Source organism: Gavialis gangeticus, unplaced genomic scaffold (assembly GCF_001723915.1).
Source record: "Gavialis gangeticus isolate Ggan-Ray unplaced genomic scaffold, GavGan_comp1, whole genome shotgun sequence".
NCBI lineage: Eukaryota > Metazoa > Chordata > Crocodylia > Gavialidae > Gavialis > Gavialis gangeticus.
Genome location: NW_017729012.1, coordinates 9,464,991 through 9,479,532, shown reverse-complemented (window position 1 = coordinate 9,479,532; position 14,542 = coordinate 9,464,991). Strand labels below are relative to the sequence as shown.

At 47.4% G+C, this 14,542-nt stretch overlaps 1 protein-coding gene across 1 annotated transcript; it reads left to right on the top strand.

Moving 5' to 3' along the window:
- The first annotated feature begins 209 nt into the window (after positions 1-209).
- TRPV1 (transient receptor potential cation channel subfamily V member 1) lies at positions 210-11,819 on the top strand. The gene is made up of 15 exons (XM_019511185.1): positions 210-1,892; positions 2,452-2,618; positions 2,870-3,022; positions 3,459-3,599; positions 4,198-4,496; positions 4,982-5,158; positions 5,808-5,972; positions 6,251-6,349; positions 6,960-7,030; positions 7,536-7,701; positions 8,000-8,066; positions 8,527-8,843; positions 9,484-9,611; positions 10,765-10,880; positions 11,442-11,819. Exons 1-15 carry the CDS (start codon positions 1,576-1,578, stop codon positions 11,606-11,608), a joined length of 2,550 nt encoding a protein of 849 aa, XP_019366730.1. The 5' UTR covers positions 210-1,575; the 3' UTR covers positions 11,609-11,819.
- The last annotated feature ends 2,723 nt before the right edge of the window (positions 11,820-14,542 follow it).

The window sequence follows — 14,542 nt, the reverse complement described above, 5'->3', positions numbered from 1 at the left end:
TGGAACAATATTTAGCACTGAGATCTGTTTATTGGTGACGGGACTTTCTGTTGCATGGCTTTATAAAATTCCTACAGTCAAATTATTAACATTTCCAGGACAGTGTGGGGTTTTGGGGAATGTTTCCTTGCATCTTTGAGACCTTCGCAAACCTGGTGGTGCCAGAGCTCCAAAGGAGAACAGTGCCTTGTTTTCTCTACTACTCAAATAGCAAAATGAGCAGTGGTTGCCAAGTGCCTTCTTTTATCAGTTTGGCTCCTTTCCTTTCATTCAGACGGGATGGACAGTTGGCTGCTTATAACACTTCAGTAAGAGAACAGACAAAAGATGTTCTCTGTCTCAATTTTAGCCTATGTACTGCGCTCTGTCATTGTGCTCACGATTGTAAATTGGGTCGGATCCAGGCAGCTCCGCTTTCTAGTGACTTTTTCATTTCTCTTTTTCTTAGCGTCCCTAAGCTGACTTTCAGTTTCCGCATACCACCTGCTTCCTGGCTGCCCTTGCTGGGCTCGCTTTGCCCCTTTCTGCCAGTTCAGTGCAGTGGTAGCTCCATTGCAATCCTTGCGTGGTAACTGTCCACACTTGCAGCATGTCCCTTTCTTCCAGCGTGGCTGAGATGCAGCTACCTTGTGCTGGGTTGGCAATTTGGGCTCTGTCTGTGTGGATAATAAGGCAGCCCTCAAAAGTGCCATCCTAAACTTCTCCCTGCAGAAGACTTAATTACTGCCTCACTTATGATGTGCCTCTGGCAGAGAAACCCACCTGTAGCAGCTCAGCCTCACCTTCATGGTCCCGTCTTTTGAATCCTTCCCAGCAACACCATACACTGCAAATTGGCTGGACCGCCTGTTTCATTCATTTTACCATCCCTCCTCTCTCCATCCCTTTCTCGTCAGCTGTCCTTAGCATCAGCCCTTTACTTCTTCCGGCATATCCCTGTTAACATGGCTGGCCCCTTCCCCTTCTCATGCCCTGTGAATCTTGTCCTATGGACTAAGAGATGGATGGAGGGCAAGGGTGGTGGGTGACAAGGAGTTTGTGTTTGAGCCTGAATCTGTGTCTGTGCACACTGGGGTAAGCATAACTCCACTGGCTGAAGGAAGTTGTTTAGGGCCTAATCATTCACAGAGCAGCTGAGCTGTTTTCTCCTGGCTGGGCCTCTCTGATGCCTCAAGCTGTTGTGCTCCCTTAACATGGTGCGTAAGGATGATCTTCTATTTCCAAGTGAGGCCGGTTGGGTTTAGGGTGAGGCTGCAGAACCCTTTGGTGCTGGGCTGTCTTGTAGGAAATGTGTCCATTTCATTGCCTTCGGCTAGTGTTCAAGGCTTTTCGAGTGACGTAGTTACATAGCACAGGGCAGAAGTGAGCCACTCACTTGACAAAATGGTGGCGAGTCCAACAGGAGAGTGCGTTGTTGGGTAGCTCAGTGCCTCCTGGTGGGGAGAGGCCTGGGTAGTGAGGGGGGTTTCCTGGCTTGTGGGTACGACAGCCTGCTTCCTCCTGTTGTTGGAGGAAAATCCCAAAGCAAGTGATGGTGTTAGTATCCCTGGGTTCCTTGCAGACTGCCCATGAACCATGTCGTCCATCCTGGGAATGATGAAGAAATTCGGCAGCTCTGATGTGGAGGAATCTGAAGTCACCGACGAGCACACGGACGGGGAGGATTCAACTCTGGGGACCCCTGACAGCCTGCAGGGCACCCAGAGCACCAAGTTGCAGCCACCCCCCAAAAGCAACATCTTTAGCCGCCGAGGGCGGTTCGTGATGGGGGACAGTGATAAGGACATGGCTCCCATGGACTCCTTCTACCCGATGGACCACTTGATGTGTCCGCCCATCATCAAGTTCAGTGCCAATTTGGAAAAAGGAAAGCTTCACCATCATTTTGGCAAGTAAGTTGCTGTTGCAGTGGTGTAGATTGACAGGGGTTGTTGGCTTACTGCACCATGGTGTTTGACGTCTACAGCAGATAAACTAGTGATTCCTAGGGTGAAGAATGGAAGAGCCTCCAATACTAGGTTTCACTGAATGACCATTGCCCATCCTGGATTTGTATTCCGGGTAATCACCCAGTGAAGCCCATAGGAGCTGTGGGTCACCAACATGTCTGAAAATGATGCTGTTGGGTATCTTGCTCTCAATTCATGGCTAGTCAGTCACTCACCCAAGACCATAGAGTGCGTCACTAGCAGTGTCAGGAGATTCTGGTTCCCAGGCCTGCAGTCTGACCGCTATTCCCTCCTGCTTCCCTGGACTTGAACCCTTATTCTTAACTTTTCACCAAGGCCTTCGTTTGCCTAGACCTCTGTGACTTTACAGACTTTGCAGCTCCATGCACATAGCAGTAACGTGTGCTGCTCTGCCAGAAATTAAGGCACCATTGGCTGGTGGTGTTTAAATCTGGCAGTTTTTTGCCCTTATGTCTCAGTAACTTCAAATTCCCCTTGCCAGGCTCCTGTCCACTGAGTCCATCACAAGCTGCTCAGATAAAGCTTTCAAGTACTATGATCGCAGGAGGATCTTTGATGCTGTAGCCCAAGGCGACATAAGTGATCTGGACCACCTGCCGATGTATCTTAGTCGGACCTTGAAGCATCTCACAGATGATGAGTTCAAAGGTATGCCAGTCCACCACCAGTGGTGCCATTGGACCTTGGAGCAAAATACTCTGTTAACTACAGGACAGAGCAAAACCACACCCTGGGTCCTGTTGTCTGCAGTGCTTTTCCAGTTTTCTTTGGAGCTTTTGGGAAAAAAATTGAGGAACCCTAAGCATGGCTGGTTTTCCCATCCCTTGTGATTACTGCTTGCTTTGGTAGTGGGCAGGTTCGTAACGACCTCAATATAGCTGTGATCTTTTCTATTCTAGAGCCGGAGACCGGGAAGACCTGTTTGTTGAAAGCCATGCTGAACCTGCACGAAGGGAAAAACAATGCCATTCCCCTGTTGCTGGGTATTGCAGAGAAAACAGGCAATCTGAAAGAGTTTGTTAATGCTGGTTATACTGACAACTACTACAAGGGTAAGAGAGACAGCTGGCATGGCGTGAAACCTTGCCTATTCCTGTGTTAAATGGCCAGGGGTACCCAGAGCTGTCTGGCCCCTCAGCTGTCCCTCTCCAAGGGATCCAGAAGGAGCTTGCTCCTAGGAAAGGAGCACCACGAAGTGCCAGAGACTTTAGTAGCCAGTGCATTCCTGGAATGTCTGGATTGCACCTGGGTGTTCACGCTGGTAAAGTGCTAGGGTTGTACAGTCCTGTTTCCTTCCTCCATCTCTAGCTGCACACCAGCATGGTGCTGGGTGTGGTGTGTTGTTTGTCCCTTCGGTTGGTTAACAGAGCTCTGTTAACCCAGCTCGGACTTCTCCCCAGCATTGAGCTAATCTGGGAAGGCAGAGTCCCTAGTGCCTGATGGCTGCCTGCATTAGGGAATTTTGTGGTCTGATGAGTGTTTCCCTAGGTCAGACCGCACTCCATATTGCCATTGAAAGGAGAAATATGTATCTGGTGAAGCTCTTGGTCCAGAATGGAGCAGATGTTCATGCCAGAGCCCACGGCGAGTTCTTCAGAAAAATCAAAGGGAAGCCAGGCTTTTATTTCGGTAGGGGCTTTTATTCATCTTATGGGGTTCAACAAGGAGAAATGCAAAGTCCTGCACTTAAGACAGAGCAATCCCACTCACCAGGACAGGCTGACCAGGGGACTGACTGGCTGGGCAGCAGCTCTGCAGAAAAGGATCTGGGGGGTCACAGTAGACAATAAGCTGAATAGGAGCCAGCAATATGCCTTTGTTGCCAAGAAGGCTAACGGCATCCTGGGCTGCATCGGTAGGCATGTTGCCAGTAGGTCCAGGGAAATGATTTTCCCCCTCTATTCAGCACTCTATTCCCTTCTATTCAGCACTCGTGAGTCCACATCTGGAGTCCTGTGTTCAGTTTTAGGACTCCCACTACAGAAAGGATGCAGAGAAATTGGAGAGGGTCCAGCGGAGGGCAATGAAAATGGTTGGGGGGCTGGGGCACGTGACTTTTGAGGAGAGGCTGAGGGAACGGGACTTATTTAGTCTAGAGAAGAGAAGACTGAGAGGGGTCCTGGTGGAAGGCACAAACTGTAGGTTCTCTTCTTGTGAGGGATGTGTAGTGCCCAAGGTGCACAGGGTGTGTTTGCTGACCAGCATTTCACTGTTGCTTGCCAACTAGGTGAGCTGCCTCTTTCTCTCGCTGCCTGCACCAACCAGCTGTGCATCGTGAAATTCCTCCTGGAGAACCCGTATCAGCCAGCCAACATCGTGGCCGAAGACTCCATGGGAAATACAGTCCTGCACGCGCTGGTGGAAGTGGCGGATAACACCAAAGATAACACCAAGTTTGTCACCAAGATGTACAACAACATTTTGATCCTTGGAGCCAAAATTAACCCAATGCTGAAGCTGGAAGATCTCACTAACAAGAAGGGCCTGACTCCTTTGACCCTGGCAGCAAAGACAGGGAAGATAGGGGTAGGTGGGCATGCATCAGTCACTGACCTCCTACCACCTCAAACAATCCATGGTACAGCCAAAGCGCTGTAAGATTTGTCACAGCTCCTGCCTGGGCCTAGCAGGTGTATGGCAAGTAAACTTTACAGCCCATCCCAAAACACTCGCTGTTCACCATGGCAGTGACCTCAGAGGGATGTGGAACAGGTGCCTTGGGATTTCTCGTTCAGAGCTGAGGGGCCAAAGGCAGTCACAAGCCCCAACTTGGGGAGAGCAGAGAAGGTCCTTCTTTGTATTACTGCACCCGACTCTTTGCTATGTTTGCATTGTTCCGTTCCCCAGAACAATGAGATCATTAGCTCGGAGCTTGCCATTAGCAGCCATCAAGCAGTGCTCTGTGGGGCTGACTCAGAAAGGAACTTGATTTCCTGTGCTACTGAAATGCTGAAGAATCACCACTCCACAAAAGCTAAAATCCTGGTTGCTTATTATTCTCTCGTGATTAGATTTTCGCCTATATCCTCAGACGAGAGATCAAAGACCCCGAGTGTAGGCACCTGTCTAGAAAGTTCACCGAATGGGCCTATGGACCAGTCCACTCCTCTCTGTATGACCTGTCCTCTGTAGACACGTGTGAGAAAAACTCTGTGCTCGAGATCATTGCCTATAGCAGCGAAACCCCTGTAAGTATGGAAACCTCCTCAGCACCTTCCGCAGGGAATTGCTGGTCTCCCTGTGTTCTGCACGCAGCGTCTTCCAGCAGGTTTGCAGAGGTTTAAAAGCAGGTGTAAATTGGGAAGACAGCCCTCATTTCTTTCTTGGCATATGCATGTGTACTGACGTTCCTTTTGCCCACACGCTGCCGCCCAACTGCGGAAGCCGATCTTGGCATTTACCACTCCAAAAATTCCCGTTGGCTTGGGGTCAGAGCTACCACCGGCAGGATGCTCACCCATACATGTAAGGGTTCCACACCAGTGCCCTACAGCAAGTCTGTACCTTGTGCCGCTTCTTTGGTTTCCAACAAGGAAGCATTTTCAGGGTGCTGGGGGGCAGGACTCCTGGCTTCTGTTCTTAGCCATTCTCCTGACTCACTGTGAGGTGTCGGGCAAGTCACTCTGCCTCAGAGCATCCATCTGTGAAACCAGGATCAGGGCCCTTCTCTGCTTTGTGGGATTTGGATGGGGGATGCTAAAGACAAAGGGGTTTCACTTGCTGTTTGCAAAGCCTCAAAGCACTGCAGGAAGGTGGCTCTGCAGGTGTGCTTGCTCAGCTCGTGTGCTTACCAGCTGCTTTGGGACTCACCCTCTAGTTGTCTTTATCCCCTTTCAGAATCGCCATGAGATGCTCCTGGTGGAACCACTGAACAGGTTGCTGCAGGACAAGTGGGACCGGTTTGTCAAACACTTGTTTTACTTCAACTTCTGCGTGTACGCCATCCACATCATCATACTCACCATCGCCGCTTACTACCGGCCTGTGAAAAAGGAGAGAGAAGTAAGTGGCTGGTCGCACATCTCAGTAACCACCTAGAGGGCAGCTTCTCAGACCTACTCCCTTTTTAAAGCCGGTACTCAAGGTGCCGGAGCTCATTGGACTCCTTTCCTGGAAGGGTGGCAGGACAGAGGAGGGATTTGTCCCACACCACCCACCTTGGAGAATGGAGGGAGCTGTGCACTTTATAGCCACCTTACTGGCAGCTGAGCCCTTTAAACTGCTGAGCAGATGGATCTGTTCCATCTCCCACCATCCTGACCCCACATTCCTATGTCCAGCAGCCTCCCTTCGCATTTGGCTACAGCACTGGGGAGTATTTCCGTGTCACTGGAGAGATCCTGAGCGTGCTGGGAGGTCTCTACTTCTTTTCCAGAGGGGTAAGACATCTGAAATGTCCCCTCTGAAGGCTTGTGAGTAGGTGGGAGTCAAAAGCAGGTTGCCCCTTGTTGGGTTTGGTGGCCAGAAGAATCCATCCCTCACCCCAAAGCCTTAGGTAGTTTGGTGGGGTCTGATGAGTCACTGTCAGCTTCTTACTGAGTCAAAAAGCTAAGGCAAGGCCCTAAAAAGCCTGGGCATGGCTGAGTGGAGATACCAGCCTGGATAAGGCTGTAGGAGGGGGTACTGCCCACAGCCAGGCTTGCCCCATGAAGATCCTCAGTGCCAGCTTCAAGTCAGTTTGCCCTTCTAGTATACAGCTCTGAGCCTTGGGACTCACTGGGACATCTGCTGCTGTTGGGAGGCTCTTGAGGGCTAAGTACGGAGCAGCTGTTCCTCTCCTCCCAGCCTGTACCCTGCTTGGCCAGTCTTCTCTGTACTTCTGAGGGCTCTTGCTGTAGTAGCATCTCGGACAATCAGGACCCTGATAAAAGATAAATGGCATCGTTTTGTAAGGCTGGTATCGCCTTTTGGCAAGCACTTGCATGGAGATTCAGGCTGGAAGTGTATTTGCCCCTTGGATGGCAACCTTCCCTTCTCATATTCTTGCAGATCCAGTATTTTGTGCAGAGGCGCCCGTCGTTCCGGACCCTGCTAGCGGACAGCTACAGTGAGGTTCTTTTGTAAGCTCTCCAGTTTCTCTCTTGGTGTTTGAGTGAGGGACTCATGAACCTCTGCAACCCATAGCCTCAGCTTGGCCTAGGCCTGGCCCACAGGGACTTTGTGAGCCCTGACTTTTCCACTAGACCTCACCTTGCCTGCAGGTGAGGAAGAACCAGTGTAGAGATGTCAAGTGATTGGGTTGTGTATCAGAGCAGGAAATTGATCTCAAGGCTCCCGGCTTCCACCTGGGTGGATGCACTGGAGCTGTGCTGACACCTCACCTGTCTTCAAGGGGGTCTGCGGCTTGGCAGGATTTGAACCATTTGGCTTGACTAGCTGGGGGCTGTTACGCAATCCAGCCCCCTGAAATGGTACCCAGTTCTGTGCTGAGGGAGCAGCGCTCTGGGACTCGGGGCATGCCTGGTAGAAGGGCTTTGTGATGGCTGTGTCTGCCCCCATGTTCCTCTTTGTATGTCAGGCCTGGTAGAATATGCGCCCACCACTAAGACCCTGCTTGCCTTTCAGCTTTGTCCACTCGCTGCTCCTGCTGAGCTCCCTGGTGCTGTACTTCAGTGGGCAGGAACTGTATGTGGCTTCCATGGTCTTCTCCCTGGCACTGGGCTGGGCTAACATGCTGTACTACACCCGAGGCTTCCAGCAGATGGGCATTTACTCGGTCATGATTGAGAAGGTGAGTCTGGGCAACAGCTGTCTGTTTTGTAGACCCCCACTAGAGGTGATCCTGCCAACTTACCCACAGAGGGGGTCAAAGAGCCAACAGTCTTTACAAAGTCCAGGGTGCTTGGCACGTTGTGTTTTGTTTTATTTAAACCACACGTATGTTTTATTTTCTGTATGACCAACTTGGCTCTGGCATAAGGCCAGTTCACAGCAAAGGGTCTTCAAGCAACCAGGACTTGCTGCCAGTTGCAAGTGCAGTTTGTATTGAATTTCCGCGAATATGAAAATGTTCCATTTCCCTCTTGCAGATGATCCTGAGAGACTTATGTCGCTTCATGTTTGTCTACCTAGTATTTCTCTTGGGATTTTCCACAGGTAATATTGTCTTGCCCCTTTTTAAAAATGTCAAATTCTTTTAAAGAACAAATTCAGACAGTTGAGATGTCCCCTTATTCAGTGAAAACAAAGAAATGTAGAAAAGATAAAGAACAATAAAATGTAGCACTTTCCAGGTGCGTCTTTCTTCTGTCCTTCAAGGTGTTTTATAAACCTGGCTTAGCTGCATTATTCTCATTTGACTGATGGGCAGGGAAAAACCTGAGACACCACATTTTTGAAGGATCAGAAACTCTCCGAGGGAGGGAGACAGTTTTAGAGTCTTATTCTTTTTCCCCTAAAAGGTTCTGATCTCTGGATTTCCACCTGTGACCCATGACCGCACCCATATGGTGCCTAGTCTGGTATCCTGTTGCATATTTCTCATTGTTTGCACAACCGACATGGTCTCACCCTTTCATTTTAATCTTGCACTCATGGCTCCTCCTGTCTGCAATAGCGGTGGTGACTCTGATTGAAGATGACAATGAGGGACAAGACAACAGCACTGCTGACTGTCCCCGATGCTGCCAACTGAAGCGTAGCCGCACATCCTACAACAACCTTTACTACACCTGCCTGGAGCTGTTCAAGTTCACCATTGGCATGGGAGATCTGGAGTTCACTGAGAATTACAGGTTCAAGTCTGTCTTTGTCATCCTGTTGGTCCTGTACGTGATCCTAACCTACATCCTCCTGCTCAACATGCTCATTGCCCTGATGGGGGAAACGGTGAACAAGATCGCACAAGAGAGCAAGAGCATTTGGAAACTCCAGGTTGGTTGGCTTCTCCCCTGGGATTCTGCTATTTCTGTTGGCATCAGAACCAGCGTGTGTGAGTGGTGACTGCATTAAAGGGAGGCTGGAAGGGCTGATGTGTTCCTAAACTAACAGACCTTCCTCATTTTCTGTCTCCTGATTCCTGAACCGTCAAAATACGCCTTTAAAACTTGGCCTCCTCTTTCCCTTTCTCATATACGATGCACTGCTTCAGAGAAGTTCCCAGGGCGCCTGAGATGTTTACCATCTAAGAAATTAAATACGTATTTTGTAGAACTAAATATTAATAGAGTTGAGAACAAAGAGGCAATTTTGGCTTTTGACAATAGGAAATGAAGGTCAGCACTTGGAAGAACAGGGTTTGTGTAGGGGGGCCGAGTGCCTGCTGCTGGTCTTGCAGACTGTGCTGTGTTAGCAATTACTTTGCTTAAGAAAATGAACATAGTCATTCCAGCTACAACAATCCATCTTTTTAAGCAACATACACATGTAGAAAAATTTTGCAGTGGGTGTAATCATTGCCACTGAGGAGGGTGAAAACTTGGGGATTCTTCTTAAAGAGGTACAACTCGACGTTCATATAAATGCATCTAAACCACAGCTGTTTCCCATTCCTCTTGCTTGTTTCTCCTGGCAGAGAGCCATCACCATCCTGGACATTGAGAACAGCTACCTGAACTGTGTGAGACGCTCGTTCCGATCTGGGAAGAGAGTCTTAGTGGGGACGACACCTGACGGCAAGGACGATTATAGATGGTGCTTCAGGTAACCTGATTATGTCCTAAATAGATCACTTCTGGCAGAGATGTGTTCACAGAGGTAGGATAGCTCAATAACAGACACTGGGAAGGGGGACTTTTTTCCTTCCGGGACTTGTGACCACACTTAGGATGAACAAGTGTTACCCTCAGGGTGTTCTTGTTCAGAGACCTGTATGAAACAGCTTCTTAGTCCAGTCCCTTCTTGACTTGAATCCACCACAAAATTACATATCATCCCAGTGGGCACTAAATAATGGCACAGTCTTAGCAGAGAGGCTGCAGACTCTCCGCAGTGGACCTGGCAATGCTGGCTCCAGTCTGGGAGGACTGCATGTGGAGCAGCGTGGCATGCTTGAGGGCAGCACAGTCAACTGCATCCTAGACTTGGGCTTCCTCTCCTTGAAGTACCAATTCTGGCGACAGGGAAGAAATTGCCAAAATGCTCCCAAACCCTGAAGTCTATTTCAGTGTGGGGCTTGGGAAAGACTGCTCTGTTGAGTTCTCATTGATTTAACCATGTGGACTAGACACTGTACTGGTATTCAGTTGCATTTATGACAGCCCATCTATTGGGTGCCAAAATACTAGACAGACCATTCATCTTAAAGCAATACCACGTCCCCTCCTGCAGTGCTTCCCATCACTGAAATGTCAAGGCAGTATTATAGCTGGCCTGGCAATGAAAAGACATGGAAGCCAAGTTGATTTCTTTCCAGGCCTGTTTTTACGTTGCTTTACTGCTTGGACCTCAAAAGTTCATGGTGACACGAAGTTTTCCATGGGGAGAATCTGACCTAAAATATGGAGATCAAGGGTCTGATCTCTGTAACCCGGAGTCCCAGGTAACTCGGGACCAGGAGTCCCAGAACATACTGACCATTAAACCTGCAGAGAACTTCAGTTCATTGTTAATGCTGGGCCAGCGCCGTTCTGAAACACTTCTTTTAAAACACTTCCAGGGACAGGGCTATATGCATTACATACTCAAACAGTAATAATTGCTGTTCTACATGTGCAAGAAAAATGCATTGTGCACAGGGTCCTTGAGACTCTGGATTGTTTTCTGGGGAATAAATCCAAGCCCTTTGGTAGGCAGTTGCTCTTGTTGTTCTCTCTCCAGAGCTGAGCAGTGAATCCATTTATTTTTTTCTCTCCAGAGTTGATGAGGTGAACTGGTCCACGTGGAACACAAATTTGGGCATAATCAATGAGGACCCTGGATACTATGGAGATTTGAAGAGAAACTCCAGTTTTTCCTTTAAAGCTGGCAGAGGTGAGGATTTCAGAAACATAACACACCTTCTTTCTTGATGTATTCTGACAGGATGGGACTACAGGTTGGTTACAGAGCCAGCAGAGTCTAATGGTTAGAGCCATTTCTACACTTCCTAATGATGGTTGCAATAGTTGAATTGATACTATTGTGTAATTGGGTGAAAGTGAGCTGATTCATTATTAATGAAACAGTTGCATTTTTGGGAATTCCCCACAAATTCCTCCTCCTCCTCTTTGGAAACTTTGGGAGGTGTGTAACAGGCAGGAAATCCTGAAAGAGCTAAGCTGGGTGGCAACAGCCACAGAGAGCTGGAGCAGCGACCTCCTGAGGCTGAGCCCAGCCAAGCCACGGTTCAATAAGCACTGCAAAAAAACCCTGCTAAGGTCTGTCGATACTGCATTTGGCAGCTCAAAGACACAGACGAATAAAACCCTTGCTAAAACTGGACTTCTCACTTCTGCTTTATTCTGTTGTTGGCCTCCCACACTGAAACTGCTCTGTACTGGTTTTCTATGAAAGTGTGTGGTGGGAAACATTAACTGCTTTTTTTCTTATAAGTTTCAGGGAAAAACTGGAAGACTTTAGTTCCCCTACTGAGAGATGGCAGCAGACGGGAAGAGGCACCAAAGCTGACAGAAGAAGTCAAGTTTAAATCTGTTTTGGAGCCTTGTTACGAGTCTGACAACTTCAAGGCACCGAAAGATTCAATTCCAAAGTCGGCGTAACTGTGTTGTTGTTGTATTTCTTTTATAAGTACTACTATTATTTTTTTTTTTTTTTTTTTGGTTTTCAGGAGAAAGTCAGTTCTTATTGCCTCTGCGATCACAGGGTCCCCCCTAGGAGAGGAGGGCTTTCTGGGGACAGCTTAAAGGGAACGAGGAAGACACTGTATGTAGTAATTCACTGAGTATGCTAAGTAAACAGCTTGTTGTTTTACGCTCATGTCTCCATACTTATTTCAAACATTAATCTGACAGAAATCAGTCTTCGTTCCTCTTTCCTCACTAGATATTATTTTCCTCCAGAGACACCACCCAATAAGACTTCACAGGGCCAGTAAAGACAGGAAATGAACCAAGTGATTTTGCCCACAGTGGCTGCATCTACACAAGTGGTGGACTGCGCAGGCATTTAGTACTTGCAGAACCAAGTACTACATGACTGGGCAGCAACCGGCGTTACTGTGCAGTACTGTTCCTGCACATTTTTTTTTCTGATGGTACTGTGCAGTACCTCGTTGCTACTGCGCAGTACCATCACCGTCACAGTTAGTGCCCCTCAATGCTACGACATTTTTGCGCCTGTTTGCGCGCGGCTCGGGAGCGCGGCTCCCTGCCCGGAGAGCTAAGGCGTCGCCGAAGGGCTTCCCCTCCGGATCCGCCTCAGCTGTGCTGCGCTCTCTACCCCACTTACCTTAGGGGGGAATCAGCTGTTGCAAGTTTCTTCTGTGCCTACAGCCACCACTGCATTGGTTTGGTTATTGCGTAGAGCCACATCAACTTTGTAAAACCAAAAAGCCCAAATTTCCATTATGCCAAATACATGAAGATGTAATCTGTTTAAAATTTCCTAAAATCAACTTTTATAATTAGCTGGGATGACATGATACATATTAAAGAAGGCAAGAGCGCCAATTTAGCATCAATAAAAACATGATGTAAACCACCCTGAGCCGCCTTTGAGTAGGGGGGCACATAAATCAAATAAATGCCAAAAATGGAGGAGGTCTGTCTTTGCTCAGATAATGCTGATGGTTTGGGGGATGGGAGTGGGGGAGCTGCCATGATGCTTTTTGCTTCAGGACCCCAGAATCCATTTCTTGCCCTCTTCCTCTTTCCATGTTGTTACATTTAAATTGAATATCTACATTAGTGACATATGTTGCAGGTAGACTTCTTTCCTGCTCTAAAACCTACTAGCAGAATCCCATACACAAAAATGTACCTGGAAAAGCCTTCTTAATATCATCTGAAAGAACACAGAAAGTATTCTCTGTTACTTTTTGGAAAGTGTGTAGTAGTATAAAGCTTGAGAGGTCAGCAGAAGAGCCCTGTGGTTCATTAAAATGACTTGCTCTGGGTTCTTATAGTATATAATCTTCTTGGATCAGAGACAAACAAGGGTCATGGCAGCATAGCCATATAATTAAATGTACACACGCAACATGGAATGCAGTAATTTTGCCGTACTGTGACAGCTCAAGTATGGTTTCAAGTCAGGAGACAAATTGTCAGGGTAAATGATTGCCATGCACTGTGTTTGCCTGGCAGAGGTTACAGCTTTATTTTTCAGCACCACATTTCAAACTGAATGTGGCAAACAGAGCTCATTATGTATAGCTGTGCCCATAGTCGAATTATTTACAGGAAAATCTGCAGAGGATATCTTAGCCACGGGATCCTTCCTGCTTATAGGTAAAAAATTCCCTGCTCCGCTACATGCAGCTACACTGTATTGTTTTTGGTTTGTGTCTGCCATGCTAAAAGGTTTTGTGAATATGAAAATAGAAATTAAAGCAAAGATTTTTTTCCCCTTACCTTTTTAATCATTGTACTGGTATATCCCAGTGAGTTAGCCAGTTGTGATGCAAGATATCAGCCATCCCAGAACTAATACAGACTAACATGTCTCCACTTGCATAAAGAGCCTGATATGCATCCAAATGACCAACAGTACCTGAATGAAACTGAGGAAAAAGAAATCTCTATCACACATTTAGTAACTTGTAAAGGTACCAAAAATATATATAACATATATGTCAGGCAGGGCAATTTTAAAAAGCTATGAAATCACTTCTGCTAAAGCACGCTTAACTGGTCAAGCTAAAGTCCTTCTCTGCTCACATCTTCATGTTACAAGGGCTCCAGATGCCTGTCACCCGGGGATCTATGGCTGTTGTCACCTTCCTTGCATGCTGGGTAGCACTGCTTAGTCTTGTTATCCTGCTAAGAAAAAAAAAGAGCCTCTGAAACAATGAGTAGTTTTATTTATATTCATTAAAGGGTCACAGAAATTAATTTCATCACAACAGAATCCCAATAAATTAATAAGTAAATATATATAAAAAAGAAGTCTGTAAACACCCCTCAGTTTCTATGGTTTTAAAGGCTCAGAACAAACCTCCTTTTCGTTTGAATGTACACTGGCAAAAGCCAGCTAAGCTTTATAGATTCACGTGAACACGGTTCTCTGAACAAATTGAAAACCAGTATTGTCCTTGCTTCCCTGAATTCTTAAGATGAAAATCTAGCCATTCATTAGGACGTTATAATGATTTTTGCCATCCCTTCCCTGGTGTCAGATAGTCATTTTCTCTTTCCCTGCAGCTGTCCCCAGACCCACTGTACAGTCCAATTCACAGCTTTCATCCTGCAGCCCTGGCATCTCTCAACTCCCTTTAGGTCTTGGGGGAGTTTGGGTTGTAGCTGTGTTGGTCGACGCATACAGGCAGGCGACGCTCTTTGGGTAGATGTGATATCTTTTATTAGACCAACTAAAAGTTGGGAAAATGTTGTTTGCAAGCTTTTGGGCACAAACACTGTTCATTAGGCATAAGGAGACTCTGCAGGCTGTTATGCCTTTTGGTCTTGGGGACTTTTCAGGGTAGGAAATTTCTGAGGTTTCCATGCCTCTTCTGGTCTCCTGATGCCTCTTCTGAT

Excerpts from the sequence above, each read along its gene's own strand:
- TRPV1 (XM_019511185.1), top strand. The coding sequence starts at position 1,576 with ATGTCGTCCATCCTGGGAATGATGAAGAAATTCGGCAGCTCTGATGTG. Across the intron at positions 7,031-7,535 it reads AGCTACAGTGAGGTTCTTTT|CTTTGTCCACTCGCTGCTCC; the intron begins GTAAGCTCTCCA and ends CTTGCCTTTCAG. Across the intron at positions 8,067-8,526 it reads TCTCTTGGGATTTTCCACAG|CGGTGGTGACTCTGATTGAA; the intron begins GTAATATTGTCT and ends TGTCTGCAATAG.